This window comes from Bos grunniens, chromosome 5, assembly GCF_055505025.1.
Source record: "Bos grunniens cultivar Pamir isolate PY7600 chromosome 5, Bosgru_T2T1.0, whole genome shotgun sequence".
In the NCBI taxonomy this organism is placed as follows: Eukaryota; Metazoa; Chordata; class Mammalia; order Artiodactyla; family Bovidae; genus Bos; species Bos grunniens.
Window position 1 is genome coordinate 100,371,095 of NC_141169.1, and position 21,200 is coordinate 100,392,294.

General features: G+C 36.0%; 1 protein-coding gene across 1 annotated transcript; it reads right to left on the minus strand.

Annotated features, from left to right (window-relative positions):
- Positions 1-8,072: 8,072 nt before the first annotated feature.
- On the minus strand, positions 8,073-19,665 carry LOC147372723 (natural killer cells antigen CD94-like). Its single transcript, XM_086404136.1, has 8 exons — positions 19,394-19,665; positions 17,948-18,019; positions 17,547-17,642; positions 16,385-16,480; positions 13,064-13,162; positions 12,032-12,174; positions 9,408-9,514; positions 8,073-8,844 (listed from the first exon to the last, which is right to left on the minus strand). The coding sequence occupies exons 2-8, from the start codon at positions 18,015-18,017 to the stop codon at positions 8,742-8,744; spliced, it is 714 nt and encodes a 237-aa protein (XP_086260262.1). The 5' UTR covers positions 18,018-18,019; positions 19,394-19,665; the 3' UTR covers positions 8,073-8,741.
- Between the last annotated feature and the right edge of the window lie 1,535 nt (positions 19,666-21,200).

Sequence of the window (21,200 nt, forward strand, 5' to 3'; positions counted from 1 at the left end):
ATCAACATGGACCTCCTATTCTAAAAGCAGAGGTGAAAGGCCAGTCGAGAGAGCTCGTCCTAGCTGTGTTTCTGACCAAGCTTGTCCTCCAATTGGTGAAATCTCAAGGTACAGACATAGGTGTTATCAGGCAGTGTGGGCATGTAATCCATCCTTCAGCTGTCACACTGTTGAACAAAGATAGATACAGGGGAGCTTGTTATGGATGAGTGATGTAGAATTTGGGAGGTTCTGACTATGGCAGGAAATAATTTACCTTGGGGTACATGTTAATTACTGTCTGATGTTCACGTTACCCACTCCAGTGTTCTTGCCTGGAGACTCCCAGGGATGGGGAAGCCTGGTGGGCTGCCGTTTATGCAGTCGCACAGAGTTGGACATGACTGAAGTGACTTAGCAGCAGCAGTAGCAATGTTGATGTTATTCTACAGGTGAAGACAAGAATGAATCAAAATGAAAGTGGGTCAAAAATATTTATTGTGCAGAACGTAATCTTTTTGTCTCCAGTTTTGAGAAATATTTAATTCATTTTTTTGATGTTAAATTTTGTGGGGTTTTCTCCACAGCTATTGGTGTTACCTGCCTCATTAGCAATATATTTTACAATGTTCAAATTCCCTCATCTTCAAATTCGATGCAATCTGAAAGTTTAAATGGCTTGGCACTATGATTATTTTTCTATCAAAAGAAATCCATTTTTGTATTTATACATTTGCTTTTTAGTGAATATAGTACAAGTATTTGATGGTGAATAAAGCCAAATGAAATGTAGTTTGCCTATTATAAGATTTACTCTATAATTTGGCATTGTATGAGGGAGAATATTTGTTGAAAACTAAATGGTAGTATATTTATCCATTTTACCATTATTTAATGATTGTTCAAATATAGATTTCTCAAATTACAAAGTAACTAAATCGCGAAATATTAAGACATTTTAAAAACCCGAGAATCAATCCTAACCTACTGACTTTCTGCCATAAGGGTGGTGTCATCTGCATATCTGAGATTATTGATATTTCTCTCGGCAATCTTGATTCCAGCTTGTGCTTCTTCCAGCCCAGCGTTTCTCATGATGTACTCTGCATATAAGTTAAATAGGCTGGGTGACAATATACAGCCTTGACATACTCCTTTTCCTATTTGGAACCAGTCTGTTATTCCATGTCCAGTTCTAACTGTTGCTTCCTGACCTGCATACAGGTTTCTCAAGAGGCAGGTCAGGTGGTCTGGTATTCCCATCTCTTTCAGAATTTTCCACAGTTTATTGTGATCCACATAGTCAAAGGCTTTGGCATAGTTAATAAAACAGAAATGGATGTTTTTCTGGAACTCTCTTGCTTTTTTGATGATCCATAGGATGTTGGCAATTTGATCTCTGGTTCCTCTGCCTTTTCTAAAACCAGCTTGAACATCTGGAAGTTCACGGTTCACATATTGCTGAAGCCTGGCTTGGAGAATTTTGAGCACTACTTTACTAGCATGTGAGATGAGTGCAATTGTGTGGTAGTTTGAGCATTCTTTGGCATTGCCTTTCTTTGGGATTGGAATGAAAACTGACCTTTTCCAGTCCTGTGGCCAATGCTGAGTTTTCCAAATTTGCTGGCATATGGAGTGTAGCACTTTCATAGCATCATATTCCAGAATTTGAAATAGCTCAACTGGAATTCCATCACCTCCACTAGCTTTGTTCATAGTGATGCTTTCTAAGGCCCACTTGACTTCACATTCCAGGATGTCTGGTTCTAGGTCAGTGATCACACCATCCTGATTATCTTGGTCATGAAGTTCTTTTTTGTACAGTTCTTCTGTGTATTCTTGCCATCTCTTCTTAATATCTTCTGCTTCTGTTAGGTTCATACCATTTCTGTCTTTTATCGAGCCCATCTTTGCATGAAATGTTCCCTTGGTATCTCTAATTTTTTGAAGAGGTCTCTAGTCTATCCCATTCTGTTGTTTCCTCTATTTCTTTGCATTGATCACTGAGGAAGACTTTCTTATCTCTGCTTGCTATACTTTGGAACTCTGCATTCAGATGCTTATATCTTTCCTTTTCTCCTTTGCTTTTGGCTTCTCTTCTTTTCACAGCTATTTGTAAGGCCTCCCAGACAGCCATTTTGCTTTTTTGCATTTCTTTAAGAGGAGAGTGAAAAAGTTGGCTTAAAGCTCAACATTTAGAAAACGAAGATCATGGCATCCAGTCCCGTCACTTCATGAGAAAAAGATGGGGAAACAGTGCAAACAGTGTCAGACTTTATTTTTTGGACTCCAAAATCACTGCAGATGGTGATTGCAGCCATGAAATTAAAAGACCGTTACTCCTTGAAAGGAAAGTTATGACTAACCTAGATAGCATATTCAAAAGCAGAGACATAACTTTGCCAACAAAGGTCCGTCTAGTCAAGGCTATGGTTTTTCCAGTGGTCATGTATGGATGTGAGAGTTGGACTGTGAAGAAAGCTGACTCCTGAAGAATTGATGCTTTTGAACTGTGGTGTTGGAGAAGACTCTTGAGAGTCCCATGGATTGCAAGGAAATCCAACCAGTCCATTCTAAAGGAGATCAGTCCTGGGTGTTCTTTGGAAGGAATATGCTAAAGCTGAAATTCCAATACTTTGACCACCTCACACGAAGAGTTGACTCATTGGAAAAGACTCTGATGCTGGGAAGGATTAGGGGCAGGAGGAGAAGGGGACGACAGAGGATGAGATGGCTGGATGGCATCACCGACTCGATGGACATGAGTTTGAGTGAACTCTGGAGTTGGTGATGGACAGTTAGGCCTGGTGTGCTTCAATTCATGGGGTTGCAAAGAGTCAGACACAACTGAGCGACTGAACTGAACTGAACTGATGAGAAAAAAAGTTCTGGCAATGTTTACAGGTTGTAATAAAATTTTTCAGAAAAAAGATGTGTTTTTATTTCTTTATTTACTACTACTTTAAATTTTCTCAGTAGTTTATTTTGTATTAGTCATCTACAAACTCATCTAAAATTTATAAAATATTTCTGTGTGAGACTCTGACATCAATTCTGTATTCATTTATTTAAAATATTTTCATAGGTCAGTAATTCATATACATTCATAGTATTACATGTGAAAAATAGAGGAGTATCACTGACTCCATAGTCTCACTGAATATTGACTGTGCACTTTGAAGTCTCCTATGTGATGAAAAGGCATTGAGAGGCAAACAGGCCCTTACTTCATGAACATATATGCGGAAAGATGTGTTTTGTTTTGTTTTAGGAGCAAAAGCAAATATTTAAGAAACACACAAGTGAATAAGTAAGACACACATTTTTTTTTCTTTAAAAAAATTTTTATTGGATTCTAGCTGATTTATAATGTGTAATAGTTTCAGGTGTACAGCAGAGTGATACAGTTATACACATATCTGTATCTACTCTGCTTTTAGATTATTTTTCTATATAGGCCATTACAGAGTACTGAGTAGAGTTCCCTGTGCTACACAGCAGGTTCTCTTTTACATACAGCAATATGTAGATGTCAATGCTAATCTCCCAGTGTATCCCTGCCTTCCCCATCACCTGTTTGTTTTCAGTTGTTCAGTCATGTTCGACTCTTTGCAACTCCATGGACTGAAGCATACCAGGCAACCTTGTCCATCTCCATCTCCCAAAGCTTGCTTAAACTCATGTCCATTGAGTCGGTGATACCATCCAACCATCTCATCCTCTGTCATCCTCTTCTCCTGCCTTCAATCTTTCCCAGCATTGGGGTCTTTTCAAATGAGTCAGTTCTTTGCATCAGGTGGCCAAAATATTAGAGCTTCAGCTTCAGCATCAGTCCTTCCAATGAATATTAAGACTTGATTTTCTTTAAGACTGGCTGGTTTGATCTCCTTGTAGTCCAAGGGAATCTTGGGAGTCTTACCCAGCACCACTGTTCAAAAGCATAAATTCTTCAATGCTCAGCCTTCTTTATAGTCCAATTCTCACATCCATACATGACTACTGGAAAAGCCATAGCTTTAACTATAGGGACCTTTATTGGCAATGTAATATCTCTGCTTTTAAATTTGCTGTCTAGGTGGTAACCATAAATTTATTTACTACATCTGTTGACTCTACTTCTCTATCATAAAATGTGATATAGATTGGAAAGAGAAAAACTGTTTATTTGTGGAATGACATAATTGTCTGCACAAATTCCAAAGTATCTCCAAAATCCTCCTAAAACTAATCAGTAAGTAGAGTCCCTGGACTGCAAGCATATCCAACCAGTCAACCTAAAGAATATTCAATCCTGAATATTCATTGGAAGGACTGAGGCTGAACCTGAAAGTCCAATACTTTGGCCACTTGATGCAAAGAACTGACTCATTGGAAAAGACCCTGATGCTGGGAAAGATTGAAGGCAGGTGGAGAAGGGAATGACAGAAGATGAGATGGTTGGATAGCATCACTGACTTGATGGACATGAGTTTGAGTGTTTCGTGAGTTGGTGATGGACAGGGAAGCCTGGTGTGCTGCAGTCCATGGGGTCGCAGAGAGTCGGACACAACTGAGTGACTGAACTGAACTGAACCGAAACATGGTTTCAGATAGAACAGAATATTAAAATCAGTTATGCTGTTACTGCTGCTTCAGTCGTGTCTGACTCTGTGCGACCCCATAGACGGCAGCCCAACAGGCTCCCCCGTCCCTGGGATTCTCCAACTAGAATACTGGAGTGGGTTGCCATTTCCTTCTCCAATGCATGAAAGTGAGAAGTGAAAGTGAAGTCGCTCAGTCCTGTCCAACTCTTAGCGACCCCATGGACTGCAGCCTACCAGGCTCCTCCATCCATAGGATTTTCCAGGCAAGAGTACTGGAGTGGGGTGCCATTGCCTTCTCCCAAAATCAGTTATATTTCTATATAAATTGTTAGAAATTGAGAAAAACAAAAAGTATCATTTATAATGGACTTCCTTGGTGGCCTGGATGGTAAAGCGTCTGCCTACAATGTGGGAGACCCAGGTTCAATCCCTGGGTTGGGAAGATCTCCTGGAGAAGGAAATGGCAACCCATTCCAGTATTCTTGCCTGGAAAATCTCATGGATGGAGGAACCTGGTACGCTACAATTCATGGGGTCAAAAGCTTTAAGTTGGTAGTATAAATGTACCGAATATTTGCACCATTTGTAAGATGAATTATAAAATACTAGTGAGAAAGGTTGAAAAAGACAAATTGATAAATAAACTATAGTCTTAAACTGGAAGTCTAAACATTATGATGATTCCTTTTCTCCCTTAATTGCTCTATACAGTTAAGTCAGTCATAATCAGAAACACACAGCCTGGTTCTCTGTGACAACCTACAGGAGCTGGATGGAGTGGAAGAAAGTTTCATGTGGGAGGGGATATATGTATACTTACGGCAGACTCACATTGTTGTATAATAGAATTCAGCACAACATTGTAAAGCAATTTTCCTCCAATTAAAAAAAAAGGTTAAAAAATAAGAAACATATTAAGCTTTTATTTTGTATAAAGTTGCATATTAATTTTAATTTTTTTAAATGAATTTTGTTTTTTAGAACAATATACATATACAGAAAAGGTTTGAAGATAGTATAGAATTCCATATATTCTGAAATCAGTTCCTCTTTAATTCATTTTATATTATATTGCATTTTGTTGTAATTGATAAACCAACATCAGTGTATTTTTAGTAACTAAAATTCATAGTTTATTCATGCTTCTGTAACTACTTTTATCTATGTCCTTTTTCTATTCCAGAATCCCATCCACTTTACCACATGACATTTAGATGCCATGTCTCTTTAGGCTTCCCTTGGTTATTACAGACTTTCCTTGTGTTTGATGATCTTGATAGTTTTGAAAACTGCTACGTAGGTATATTTTAGAATATCCTTCACTGAGATATCTCTGACATTTTTCTCATGAGGAGATTGGAGTTGTAAATTTGGGGAGGACGACAGAGTGTAAATTTTATTACATCATATCAAGGGAACAAACTGTGAACATGACCTCACTGTTGATGTTACCTTTGCTCACTGAGGTGGTGTTTGTCAGGTTTTCTACTCGAAGGTTACTCTTATTTTTCCCTCTTCCATATGACTCTGTAATAATTTCTTTGGAAGGAAATCATTATGTGCAGTAAGTACTTAAGGAGTAAGGAGTCCCATCCCTTTTAGGCAAGAGCATCTACATTATTTATTTAGAATTTTTCTGCACAGGAGATTGTTTCATCTCCCTCATTTGCTAAAGTATTCAATCATTTTATACTATTCTGGACTCATGGGTATTTTATATTGGGGTTATAATTAATACTATTTCTTTTCTGTGATTTTTGCTGCTTAAACTGTTCCATCTTTGGCCATTGGTAATTCCTTTACCTAGTTGACATACCTCTACAGTTTTAAGCACTTCTCCATTTTCTAGAACTACAAAAATCTCCAGGCTCTTCTTATGTATTTCTTACCCCTATTTTAGAATCAGCCATTTTTTTCAAGTAGCTAAGATTTTATTTACTAGTAATGGAATTATAATAAAAAATGGACGCTAAGTAAGTTTTTTATTCTTTGCAAAAAAAGTTAAAACAATTTTGAAAAAGACAATGCAGGAGAACTCACATCACTTCACAACGTCCTATAAATTCACAATAATCAAATTATTGGTGAAAGAAGGCAGATATTCAGATCAATGAAATAGGATAGAGTTTAGAAATAGATACAAGTATAAGTGGTGAATTGATTTTTGACAAAAGTGCCATGATAACTGAACAGAAGAGTACAATTTTCAAAAAATGGTGCTGAAATAACTAGACATCTTTTTGCAAAACATTAAAAAAAATTCAATCCATACATTGCACTATATACAAAATTAATGCAATGAAATATAGATACAAATGTAAACAGAGCTTCTAGAAGAAGGCATAGGAGAAAATTTTTTAAGTTCAGGTTAATTAAGATTTCTTAATTAAAAACTTCTTAAATATAAAAACATATGTTTAAAAATTATTTATTTCACTTCTTCAAGTTAAACTTCTGCTCATCTAAACTTCTAAAAAGAATGTTAAGGGAATACAAGGTATACTGGAAGGCAGTATTTATGAAACACATGTCTGAAAAAATATTAACATCCAAAATATATAAAGAGAGAACTCTCAGCTCAATAATAAGAAAATGAACAACCCAATAAAAATAGGCAAAATATTTAATCAATCTTTACCATAGGAGATCATATAAAAGGATGGTGCACATCATTTATTGGTTCAGTTCAGTCAGTCATTCAGTGGTGTCTGACTCTTTGCGATCCCATGAATTGCAGCACACCAGGCCTCCCTGACCATTACCAACTTCTGCAGTTTACTCAAACTCATGTCCATCAAGTCGGTGATACCATCCAGCCATCTCATGCTTTGTCATCCCCTTCTTCTCCTGCCCCCAATCCCTCCCAGCATCAGAGTCTTTTCCAATGAGTCAACTGTTGGCATGAGGTGGCCAAAGTATTGGAGTTTCAGCTTTAGCATCAGTCCTTCCAATGAACACCCAGGACTGATCTCCTTTAGAATGGACTGGTTGGATCTCCTTGCAGTCCAAGGGACTAACAAGAGTCTTCTCCAATACAGTTCAAAAGCATCAATTCCTCAGTGCTCAGCTTTCTTCACAGTCCAACTCTCACATTCATACATGACTACTGGAAAAACCATAGCTTTGACTAGATGGACCTTTGTTGGCAAAGTAAGGTCTCTGCTTTTGAATGTGCTATCTAGGTTGGTCATAACTTTCCTTCCAAGGAGTAAGCATCTTTGAATTTCATGGCTGCAGTCACCATCTGCAGTGATTTTGGAGCCCAGAAAAATAAAGTCTGACACTGTTTCCACTGTTTCCCCATCTATTTCCCATGAAGTGATGGGACCAGATGCCATGATCTTCATTTTCTGAATGTTGAGCTTTAAATCAACTTTTTCAGTCTCCACTTTCACTTTCACAAGAGGCTTTTTAGTTCCTCTTCACTTTTTGCCATAAGGTGGTGTCATCTGCATATCTGAGGTTATTGATATTTCTCCCGGCAACATTCATTAGAGATATACAAATATACCTTTATTATACCACACCTTTATTAAGAAATTTTTCATTTTTTCAATATTAAAGTTAGTAGGACACTAGCAAATGGAATTCTCATACACTGCTAATAGAATGCAAAATGGTACAGCCACTTTGCAATATGGAATCATATCCAGAAGTCTGGACTTGCCAGTGAGCATTCAGGCTATTAGTTGTGGTATAGGTCACAAGCACACATCTATTTGTTTTCTTCCTGTTACTATACTGTCTTTCTGCTAAAAAGTAAGAAATCAAACAAATGCATATACAATTGATACAGAATAATGACGTCGCTTACTCTTGGCATTAAATCCCAGGTAAAATGTACATGGCTGTGACAACAGTTTGCAAGATTACTTACTAAATCTGTGTGAGTTGCAGAAATTGACTACACAGTCCTAAGGTTCATGAGAAGCACTGATATTTTCTCACTCTGCCAACCTGTGCTCATAACTGGTGTGATCTGGGATTTATGTTTGAAAGAGGCAGAAGTGGAGGGTCCACAATGTATCTCTACCAAGCTAAAATATAGGTGCAGCCCATAACAAAGCATTCTGAAATGAGAGATATACAGACTGGACTTCCAAGGGTCTGAGTTTTTATAAGGCAACGTTGTTGCATGTGTCTTTGGTTGTTGTTTCATTAGGTAGCAAGACAAGCTACCTACTTCTCACAAATGAAGCGCATGAATCTGAAACAGTCAGAAGCAGACATCTTTGTTGCTTTAATATATGCACAGTTTCCTTCGTTTGACTCTTTCCAATCACTTAAAATGAAATAAAGCATATAAATAATGTATCTGAATGCAAACATTAGAAATATTGGTTCAAAGTTAAGGTATATATATTTTTTCTTTCCTTACAAGAAACTATCCCTTGGTGCCCTAGCCTTTCCTAAAGCATACTTTATAAGGATTATAGCAACAAGTTGAAAAGCCTCCCTCTCTATATATACTCATTTTCTGAACTTAAATTCTTTGTATGTGTGTGTCTGTATGTACATGCAATGCTCATGTGTGTGCTAGTCGCTAAGTTATGTCCTATTCTTTACCAGCCCATGGACAGTAGCCTGCCAGCCTCCTCTGTTCATGGGATTTCCCAGGCAAGAATATTGCAGTGTGTTGCCATTCTCCAGGGGATCTTCCTGATCCAGGGATCAAACCTGTGTGTCCTGCATTACCAATGGATTCTTTACCACTGAGCCACATGTATATGCCCATATATATATGTATATTTGTCTATATATTAAAGTGTGCATTTCCCTATATACTTTTCAAAATGTAAACTAGAATATGGAACTTTTTATTTACTATCTATTCTTGAGACTTACAATTTTAGAAAAGGCAATGACTTATCTTCCCATGTCCATTGATTTCTGGTTCCTTTACGAGATAATCCAATCCAATAGAAATAGGATAGTCTGCTTTGAATGAAGTTCTGCAGTAAAAAGAGACATATTCTATGAGAAAAATGTCTTTTCATAGTTCTGAAATGAAATAATAATCTTTTTAATATTTTATTATTTTGAGTAACAGTTTCAAGATCAATTTCATCCTGATTCTATTCAAATGATAAAATAATAGTCTTAGTTATATTTATTAAATATATTGACATAAATGAGACATAAAATAACACTGTCTTAGCTTACCTATCTTTTTTTTAAAGATTTTTTGAATGTAGATCATTTTAAAAGCTTTTATTGAATGTGTTGTAATATTGCTTCTGTTTTATGTTTTGGATTTTTAGCCGAGAGGCATGTGGGCTCTTAGCTGCATGACGAGGGATCACATCTGTACCTTGTGTGCTGAAAGGTAAAGTCTTAACCATTGGACCACTAGGGAAGTCTGTACCTATCTTATTTAATCTTCAGACTAAAATATCTTAATTTACTTTCAAAACTGATACTTGTAGCTCAAGAAAAAATTCTGAGAAAAATTGGTTGGTATTTTGAGGTCCAGGTGTGAAAGATGTGAGGTTTTTACCAATGTCATTTAAATTATTTTTCAAAAGTACTGTGCTTATTTTTTGTGAAGTGAGCATCTTGAAGAAGTGGTCATTCTACCAGATGAGATGTTTACATGGGTATCTGGAAATTACTTGATAAGTACAAATGTAACTGATGTTCATCTTGTAACTTAATTTTTACCACATTTATGCACATATATTGGGATTTCCTTGATGGCTCAGTGGTAAAGAACCTGCCTGCTAATGAAGGTGATGCGGGTTTGATCTCTGGTTCTGGAGGATTCCCTGGAGAAGGAAATGGTCACCCACCCAAGTACTCTTGCCTGGGAAATCCCATGGACAGAGGAGACTGGCAGGCTACAGTCCATGGGGTTGCAAAAGAGTCGACATGACTTAGCAACTAAACAACAACAAACAACAGCAATGTTCATATATTATCTCATGTGATCTTCCTAACATATGTTGGAAAGAAAATATAACCAGTTTTATTACAAGCAAAGTAATGTGTGAAAGGGAACTAAAGATAGAGTTTCTGACTATAAATTCTGTATTTCTTTATTCTGCTTTAGTTTTTACCCTTAGTTTGTTTTTATTTTCCTTTGTTTCTTTCACCATAGAGAATATGGCAAAAACTTAGTCTCTCTACCCAGAAAAAAATTACGTACATACCATCTACTCATAAGATTTGACATTCAATTTCATGGTTTTCATAGATGATCTTATTTCTTGATGAAGATATCCTACATAAAAGATTAGGGCTTCTAGACTCTAAAGCTAATTTTTGAGCCCACCAGGCTCTCCTGTCTATGGAATCCTCCAGGCAAGAATACTGGAGTGGGTTGACATTCCCTTCTTCAGGGGATCAAACCCAGATCTTCTGCATTGCAGGCAGATTCTTTATTGTCTGAGCCACCAGGGAAGCTCCTTGGAATAAAAAGGAAGTTAATTCAGATCTGCAAAGGTCTTCTTTTCGGGTTCAGATTTGCTCTGTTTTCTTGATGGTTTTCAAGTTCATATTTTTATAACTATTTACGAACTGTTAAAAGCCAAAGATATGGGTGATTGTACTCTTACAGATAATTGAGTTAGTCTCAGTGTCTGTGAAAGAATAATAAAAGATTCTCCTTAACTTGGAATGTAAGAATATATTTCTTGAAAGAATAATAGTAAATTATTTCTCTATTCAAATCAAGGATATTGATAAGGATTATGAAATATTTAGTTCAATTTTCTTGGAAGTTAGTATGAGTTAAAATTTAATATGAGTTTGAATTAATTGATCTTCAATTTTAAATTCATACTAAGTCTTCCTTTTACCCTAAACTCAGTGGTATTGTACTTCTTGATTTTGTTGGAGGTAAAATGACATTTTTTTCAGAGAGAAGCTACATTTCCATGAAATTATCAGTATGAAAATATAATTATCTCTGATAAAATGAAATATTTTAAGCATAATTTTTTCCTAATTGTTTCATGTTTCCCTTTACATTTGCTCTACTGGAAAAGTTCTAACTGTGGGTGAGTTAGATGAATTAAATGAAATTCTAATTTCATTTCTACTTGTATTTCTGACCTTAAGATGAGAACTGTCTAGATCTGAATCAACTTACAACTGTAAACTATGGACACTCAAATATTATCAAGCATTCAGATTTAGCTAACAGGACTTCCCCGTGGTCAAGTTGTTAAGAATCTGTCAGGCAACGCAGGGGACACAGCTTGGATCCCCAGTCCAGTAAGATTCCACATGCAACAGACAGCTAAACCTGAGCACTTCAACTACTGAGCCTGAGCTTTCGAGCCCATACTCCACAACAAGGGAAGTCACCTCCACAAGAAGCCCTGTCACCGCAGTTAGAGAAAGCCCACGGGTAGCGAGGAAGACCCAGCACAGCTTAAAAAAAAAAAATGATTGAGGCAACAACTAATGGCCAGATGGCCAGAAGAATAAGATGAATACAGGGTGAGATGGAAAAAGAAATACGTCACCAGTTCTTCCTTATCTTCTATCTTAAGAAGTGTGGAGTCCATTTCCCTGCAGCTTTTTTTACTTTCTTCAAAGTTCTTCGATTCATCCGAAATATAGTAACATTTCTGTCCACAACACGACCATTTACTTTTACATTCCTTTCCTTAAAAACAAAAGATATTCCCCGGAGACTATTCAGTGTGTATCTTGAAAGGAATATTCTGGAACTTAGCTACTGAGGAATCCTTTCTAGTCCTTGTAAAACCATTGATTTCGTGAGATGGATGGACTTCATTTCTAAGTTCCTGGCCTTAGGGAGATGACTTACATCCCTCCAAATCTATGCATAAGACTATTAAAATTCTCTAGGATATTTATCTTAGAAAATTGATGTTTTTTCTCACAATCTCTACAGATAGGAGTTCACAGGAGAAAACAATTTCTTTGTATTCTCTGAAAGAAAGAAAATGAAAGTCACTCAGTCATGTCTGACTCTTTGTGACCTGTGAACTATACAGTCCATGGAATTCTCCAGGCCAGCATATTGGAGTGGGTAGCCTTTCCCTTCTCCAGGGGATTTCCTCAACCCAGGGATTGAACCCAGGTCTCCCGCATTGCGGGCGGATTCTTTACCAGCTGAGCCACAAGGGAAGCATTCTCTAGACTAAGTAAAATCTATAGGTACAGAGCCGATCTTAACTTAGCATTGATACATTGTACCTGTTTATGTATATCAGGTACATAAACCTAGTACTTGATCTACATATCCACAAGAGAGCATATAATAATGATTAGAGAATGTGCTAAAGGAGAGTTAGGACTATTTGTTGGAAAAAGTATTATTTTGTGAAACAGTGATTTGAAAGAATGTACCATGGATACAGAAGAATCTAACCACTGGGAAAGACTGTTTTTTTTTCCCAATGAAATGAAATGAAAGTTGGACTCCACAATTGGCTGATTCTAAAATAAAATCCAATTTGAGCAGGTTATCAAGTGCTTGAGAGAAGCAGAGAAGAAACTTGTCGGTCTCAGTCTTTATGTCTACATACCTGTGTTAAGTGGTTTCTCTTTGGAAGTTATGTTTTTAGATGCGGAATTTTCTTGTGTTCCATTGTCCAGTGGAAGCTCTGGTAATCGACCCTGGAAAACTTTACTGTACATCATTAGTTCTAGGAAAGCATAACATGGGGCAGACTAATAGGCATAATTTAAATTTTAATGTCAGTTAATGTTCAGGAATTTTATTCCTGTGCTTTTTAGAGAGATAAGACTATACAAGAAGACAAAAAATTACAGCATAAAAAAGCCTTTGGGAATGCTGCTGCTCAGTCGCGTCAGTTGTGTCCGACTCTGTGACCCCATAGATGGCAGCCTACCAGGCTCTGCCATCCCTGAGATTCTCCAGGTAAGAACACTGGAGTGGATTGCCATTTCCTTCTCCAATGCATGAAAGTGAAAAGTGAAAGTGAAGTCGTTCAGTCATGTCCAACTCTTCGCGACCCCATGGACTGCAGCCTACCAGGCTCTCTGTCCATGGGATTTTCCAGGCAAGAGTACTGGAGTGGATTGCCATTGTCTTCAAGGTAAAGCTTGTGATCTCAACACTAGCAATGGCTAATCTGAAAACAACATTAAGAAAAATGTTCTATTTATCATAGCATCAAAAATAATAAAATATTCAGGAATACATTTAACAAAGATGTGTAAAACATGTACTTTAAAAAGAAAATTGTTAAAAATTAAAGACCTAAATAAATGGAAAAATACCTCATATTCACCTTACATCACATGAAAATTAACTCAAAATGGATCAAACACACACATGAAGAAGTTAAAATTATGACATTAGATAACATAGGTGAAAGTTGTGATCCTGGATTAGGCAATGGTTTCTTAGATATGATATCCAAAACACAAGTAATCAAAGTAAGAGTATACTGGGCTTCATCAAAATTAAAAGCTTTTACACATGAAAAGTCACTACAAGAGAGTGAAAAGTAATACAAATAATGGGAAAAATATTTACAAATTATTTCTGATACAAGATTAATATATAGATTAATTATATCCATACAGTGGAATATTTTTTGGCTATTAGAGGGAATGCCATGTTGATATATCCTATCATGAATGACCCTTGGAAGCATCATGTTAAGTGAAAGAAGCCAGTCACAAAAGACCATGTATTATATGATTCCACGTTTAAGAAATGTCCAGAACAGGAAAATCTAGAGAGACATAAAATAGATAATTGGTTGCTTTAGGCTGGCAAATTTTGAGAGAAATGGGAAGCAATAGCTAATGAGTGTGAGATTTCTTTTTGGAGTAAGGAAAATGCTCTAATATTGATAAAAGTTAGGCTTCCCTGGTGGCTCAGATGGTAAAGAATTTGCCTGCAATGCAGGAGACCCGGGTTTGATCCTTGGGTCTGGAATATCCCCTGGAGAAGGAAACGGCACCCCTCTCCAGTATTGTCTGGGGAATCCTATGGACAGAAGAGCCTGGTTGCTCACAGCTCATGGGGTCACAAAGCATTGGACACAATTGAATGATGAACAGTCTGTTTCATGGTTGTGCACCTCTGAATATACTTGAACTCACTGAATTTTACTCAGTAAAAGTGAGAATATATGGCCAGAGAATTGTATGTTAATAAAAGTAATATATATCTGTTATATACATGATTATATGTATACACACAGGCATACAATTCAAAAAGTTTGGCTTATCAATAAATGCTGCAGAGGATGTGGAGAAATGGGAACCCTCTTGCACTATTGGTGGGAATGTAGATTGATACAGTCTCTATGGAGAACAGTATGGAGAGTCCTTAAAAAAACTAGGAATAAAACTATCATATGAAACGGCAATCCCACTACTGGGCATATACCTTGAGTAAACCATAATTCAAAAAGACACATGTACCCCAATGTTCATTGCAGCATTATTTGCAACATTCAGGACATGGAAGCAACGTAGATGTCCACTGACAGATGAGTGCATAAAGAAGTTGTGGTACATATAAACAAGAATATTACTTAGCCATAAAAAGGAATGAATTTGAGTCAATTAAACTGAGGTGGACAAATGTAGAGCCTGTTACGCAGAGTGAAGTAAGTCAAAAAGAGAAAAGCAAATATCGCATATTAATGCATATATATGGAATCTAAAAAAATGGTACTGATGAACCTATTTGTAGGAATAGAGATGCAGAGGTAGAGAATGGACATGTGGACATGGAGGGGAAGGGGAGAGCGGGACAAATTGGGAGATTAGAATTGACATATATACACTACCATGTATAAAATGAGCATAGCAAGCTTAGCCTGGTGCTCTGTGATGACCTAGATGGGTGGGATGGAGGTCCAAGAGGGAGGGGATATATCTATACATATAGCTGATTCACTTCATTGTATAGCAGAACCTAAAGCAACATTGTAAAGCAATTATACTCCAATAGAAAGTAATAATAAGAAGTCACAAAATGGGTTTTAGACAGAGAGAATTGACATCAAGTTAGGGAGTTAGAAAATACATCATGGATGATTTAGAAAAGTCATCCATGTCCTATGAAATGGGCCTTGAGAGATGTCTAAAATGTTCATAGGCAGAGGCAGGCTACATGAGGAAGGCTGTCCAGATGAAGAGAATAGCATAAACAAACGTACTGTGGCAGAGAGACTTAGAGAACCTTGCAGGGACCAGCAAATGATCTAAAATTATCTGAAGCCAATCTGTACATAGGGAGGAAAGCTAAAAATCATTTGGTTGAAATAAAACTGATTCACAAAGGCAAATACAAGTAGGGGAATTTTAACATAATAAATACAGGATGAGACAGTTTCTTGGCATTTTGATGACATGATCATAGATATACTCGGAGAAGTTTATCTGGCAATTGCAATAGGATTTTGAAAGTCTCTTGATTTTAGGAGGTGACTGTAATAATATAGGAGAAAAAGCATTGTTGGGTTGTATTAGGTGTTTGTGACAATAAACAATTTTAAAAAGTAAGTTTGAACTGCAGAATGGAGATTGCAGGAAGATTGGACCATTTATGAAAAGGCATCAGAGAATACAGAGAAATTAATGTTCACAAAGTATGATCAGTCATCAATAAAATCTGAAATATAGTCTTTCCTGGAAGTATCCGGAATATGATCCAGGCTGTGTCAGTAAAGAAGACATTAGAAACTTTTGAGGAACTTGATAACTGTCCAAGTGATTACATTAGTGGTGATGGTGGAAAGGTTTCTTGGGTAGCACTGGAGATCATAGCTTTGGAACTACTAGGAAAAGAAGACTGGTAAAAATAGTAATTCCCAAGGGAGGAGACATTTGGTTCAGGGCACTGGTCTTGTTTAACTTACCCATAAATCCTAAGATTCCTGTGGTTAAAAGGAGAAGGAAACAGAAGATTCCAAGAATCACTACGGTGAAAAACCAAGGAAATGGAACTGAAGACCCTATCCAGAGGGAAAAAAAAAAAGAGGCTGAGATCAACAGAGTAAAGATTAAGTTACAGAGCAGGGTTTAGAGGCAGATTGTTCCATAAATTCAAAACCCTAACTCTTGAATGTCTTCAAACTTGGAATTATAAATTGAAATGAATAATGAACAATTTGAAAGAAATGAGAGTTATTCTGTTCTGTTAATATAGATCTCTTAGGAAAGTCACTTACTCTAACTTTATCAAAATAATCCTCTGATTCATCTCTATGATTTATGAATACAAAGTAAATATCAAATACAGGTATTTGGTTTTTGGAGTGCAAACATACTTCTAAATCATATCTGTATGAGTCAGTTTTATTGACCCATGATCAGAGTATATTTATAATTTTGTAAATATTGTGTGCTTCCATGCATACAAAGTATATATATATATATATATATAAATATATAAATACCCATCATTTCCTTATTGGAACTTTGCTATAGTTTCAGCAGTAGAAGAAATTATAACTCCAAATATGTATCAAATAATATTAATCATGCATTATTTCTTGAAACTTCATAGAACAAGTGGATAATGACATCAGGAGAGTCACAATTGTTTCCAAACAAGTTGAAAAGAATGAATTTTGCCACTTGATTGCTCAGTTACGAATTTATGTATATAGCACCCAGACTACAATAATTATCTGCAATATGATAAATATGGACATTTCATTTGCAATACTACATTTTTTGTTTAGGTTATAGGATATAGTTTAAGCAACCCCGTGAAACTGGGCAGGCTTAGTAATTTGGTACCATGGTAAACTGAGCAATTGGAGAAGATGTAAGTTAGGTCTGGCTCCCCTGGTGGGTCGGTGGTAAAGAATCAACCTGCCAAGCAGGAGATGCAGTTTTGATTCCTGGATTGGGACGGTTTCCTAGAGAAGGAAACGGCAGCCCATTCTACTACTCTTGCCTGGGAAATCCCATGGACAGGGGAACTTGGTGGGCTACAGTCCATGGGCTCGCAAAAGAGTCTTACATGACTTAGTCACTAAACAACAACAAGCTAGGCCTCTACATAAACTTTACCTTTTTCTTCAGGTGATTTAGTTCTTGTTATCTTTGTCTGGTTGGACTGTGAAGTGACTGTTTTCACTTCTGTGTAAATTAGCTGCTCTTTTGTCTCTGGAGATTAAAATAGAAACTTTTTAATAGTCACATTATTTCTCATAAAGCATGTAGGTTATAAATATGTTTGAACAGAGTTGACAAAGTTTTTTTTTTTCCCCAAATAAAGGAGATTTACGTAATTTGTTTCTTCTTACTATGTAAAGTCCACTAGGTAAATCTTTTAAATGACAAAATCTTGAGAATGAGTTAGACATAATGTGTCATATGCTAAATTAAAATTAAATTCCTTATAAAAATTATTTACCAAGGGAACGAATAATATCACAATTCAGTAGGGATTGGGAGAAAAAAACACTCACTTTCTTTTCGCGCTGGCTTTTTGGAAGGAATGTGTTTCACCGTTGCATGTGTTGCATGTTTTCCACTCATCTCTAAAAAATTGTAATAGCAATTCTAAGACATATAAATCTAAGTTTTCAGGTTTTATCTTTCTGGGTTCTTTGTGTATTACTGACATCATTATTTCATGCCATTTAATTACTGATGCATGATTTTACTTTTGCAATTTTCTTTTAAGAAAGATTTTTGTCTCAGGTTATTTTCTTTCCCATTCTTAAAATTATCAGTTAACATCTCTTTAGATATCATTTCACCTTTTACCTGGAGTTCTCTAAATGTGATATATACTTTAACTTTAAAAGGGTAGCAGTGCTATGATAGATGAAATATTCATACTATACTTAAAAACTCTATCCAGAAAAATGCCAATATAATTTTTATGAGTCATTTTGTATTGTAAAGATAGTGTTACATAATGTATTCTAAAATTTCTCTGTCTTTAGTTCTTCTGATATTTTTCTATCTTTTTATCTTCATTCTTTTTTCATGATTAAAGATAGTTTACCTCCCATTATCTCTGAAAGATCCTCTTCCAACAAGTTGTTAAAAATGAAAGCCCTACAAAAGTGATCCAAATTGGTTTATTTGTAATTAAATAATCCTGTAGGGTGTCTGGCATTATGTCCATAATATTTGAACATATAGGTTAAAAGCAATTTACTTCAAATAGTTTAAATATAATTTTGATAATAACAATATTCTATATAATAGAATTCTGATAAACAAATTGAAAATTCTTATGTTCACTAGTTTGCCAGCATGTCACCAAATAAAATACTTTTCATATATTTTCATTTCCTCAGAGAAGTACGCTCCATTGTTATTTTTTATAATATGATTAAAATATATAGACCTCTGTGTTCATAATATTCACTTATAGCATTTAAAGTTTCCTAAAGATAACTTCTCATAAGACAACACAATTGTACAGAAATAGATTTATAATGCTTTTAAAAATTCTTTACCAGATTTGGAATATATGAGGAATATGGAAGCTATATCACATATATAAGAAAATTCTGGATGTAGGTATGAAATAGAGATACACAGTGTTATACAGACAAGAACAATTAATCACTGATTAAATAATTATTTTATTGCTCACATCCTGCCTTCATTGATGTGATCATTTGGTCTGTCCACTCAGTTAATCCAAGAGATATATTGAAATATTGACTAACAACACTATTGGTTGTATTCAATGGTAAACTATGAAAAAATATAAGGTAATTTACCTTGTAAAGTAATTTTAAAATCTGAATGATTTAGCTCTTTTTCTTACAATATTAAATTTACTTAATTACTTTTTAAAATCTCTATTCTTTGTGCTCCGTATATACAATCAAGTGGCACTGGTTATAATGATATATGCTGAGAGCAACAGCTATAGGTATAGTTGGTGATACCTGTGTCAGTTTGGCGATTTCTGCTGAAGTCTAGTCCAAAGAGAAAAGGTAAACCCCAGTGGGCGAATGGCACAGATGCGTGAGCTGGACTCAGGATGGCTCTTCTGTCTGATTTACTTCACTCGGTATGAGTTTCTAGGTCCAATCAGCTGTACTCCAATATAAAATAAAAAGGTTAAAAAAAAAAAAAAAAGATGGTTCTTCCTGGGATCTAAATATGACTGGTTCTTGCTCCAAAGGAGCTTCAGTATTTGCCAGCTCCTTGCAAAGATGTAAGAAAGCAGCTCATATTTGAACTTCAGGCTTTACCATTTGCTTTTTTTGTTTTACAGAGGAAGGTCGTATTTTAACAGCGCAGATGACTGAGAAAAATAATTTAAAGGGCCATACCCACTTTGCACAGAATCCAAACACTGCATGTTTAAAAAAAAAAGCGAGGCCGGGGCGGGGGGGTGGTCATCAACACCACTATGACCACCATCAAATGCTAGGATTCTAAATATAATCCCTATATCAAACACTAGTTTGGGCTTCAGACACTAGTTTGGGCTTTAAATAGCAACTGTACATAATGATATATTTAAATTCATCTTCTAAACTACAGTAGTGTTAACTCAGTGAAAATATATGAATGCTAATAGTCCATCTCTCTTCACATTATTCTGAAGGGGATTTTGAATAATACATTTTAAGATGTTAAGATTTATTAGCTGAAGAGCCAGTCAAACCCTGGTTCTCTTAAAATATACCTAAATTCAATTGCTTTATTTTTTGAAACATTTTTTCCAGCACATGAATTTTTTACAGTCTACTTTTCAGTTCATTCCAATACAAGTATACTCTATAATCTCTAAATACACTTTCTACATATAAGCTTCAGGTTTTAAGATTTTTTATTTCATTCCCCTTCAGTCTGTACTCTAATAATGAATAGAAATATATTGGCTTACCCTCTTAAGTAAGTAGGTTATTCGATCAGTCCTGTCTGACTGTTTACAAGTCCATGGACTGCAGCCTGCCAGGCTCCTCTGTCTATGGAATTCTCCAGGCAAGAATACTAGATTGGGTTGCCATTCCCTTCTCCAAGGGATCTTCCCAACCTGGAGATCAAACTCTGGTCTCCTGCATTGCAGGCAGATTCTTTACTGTCTGGTAAACCTTACCCTCTTAGTGGTAAAGAATCCACTTGTGAATGCAGGAAGACACAAGAGATGTGGGTTTGATCTTCCCTGAATTGGGAAGATCCCCTGGAGAAGGAAATGGCAACCACTCCAGTATTCTTGCCTGTGAAATTCCATGGACAGAGGAGCCTGGCAGGCCACAGTCTATGGGGTTACAAAGAGTTGGATGTGACTGAGCACACACATACACACACACACACACACATATACACCCTCTTAGTAGTCTAAAGTAGCAGTTCCAATAGTGTAATGAATAACAATGGTAATGCAGTTTATGTATATGGGTTTTAACTCAGTAGAAAAAGACAGTTTTATCTGTTTTCACCGTTCAATAATTATAAAAAGCACAATAAGAAATGTATTTCAATTGTGGATTTCATTCATTAAAAAAAAAAAAAAAACACACATTTGGGAGTGGTGCATTTGTAAGAGTTTTCCATTAAGTTCTAGTATGGAGAACTGATGACAAAAGGAAAACCTATTTTGATATAAAAATAATTTGTTACCAAATTTTCAAACAGAATGAGTGTAAAAAAAAGTAACTCTATGTAGGCTGTAAAAGAGGAATGTTACTTATGTTCTGATTAAATGTTCTTTTGGGCCTTGTAGTAGTCCCTTCTTATTTT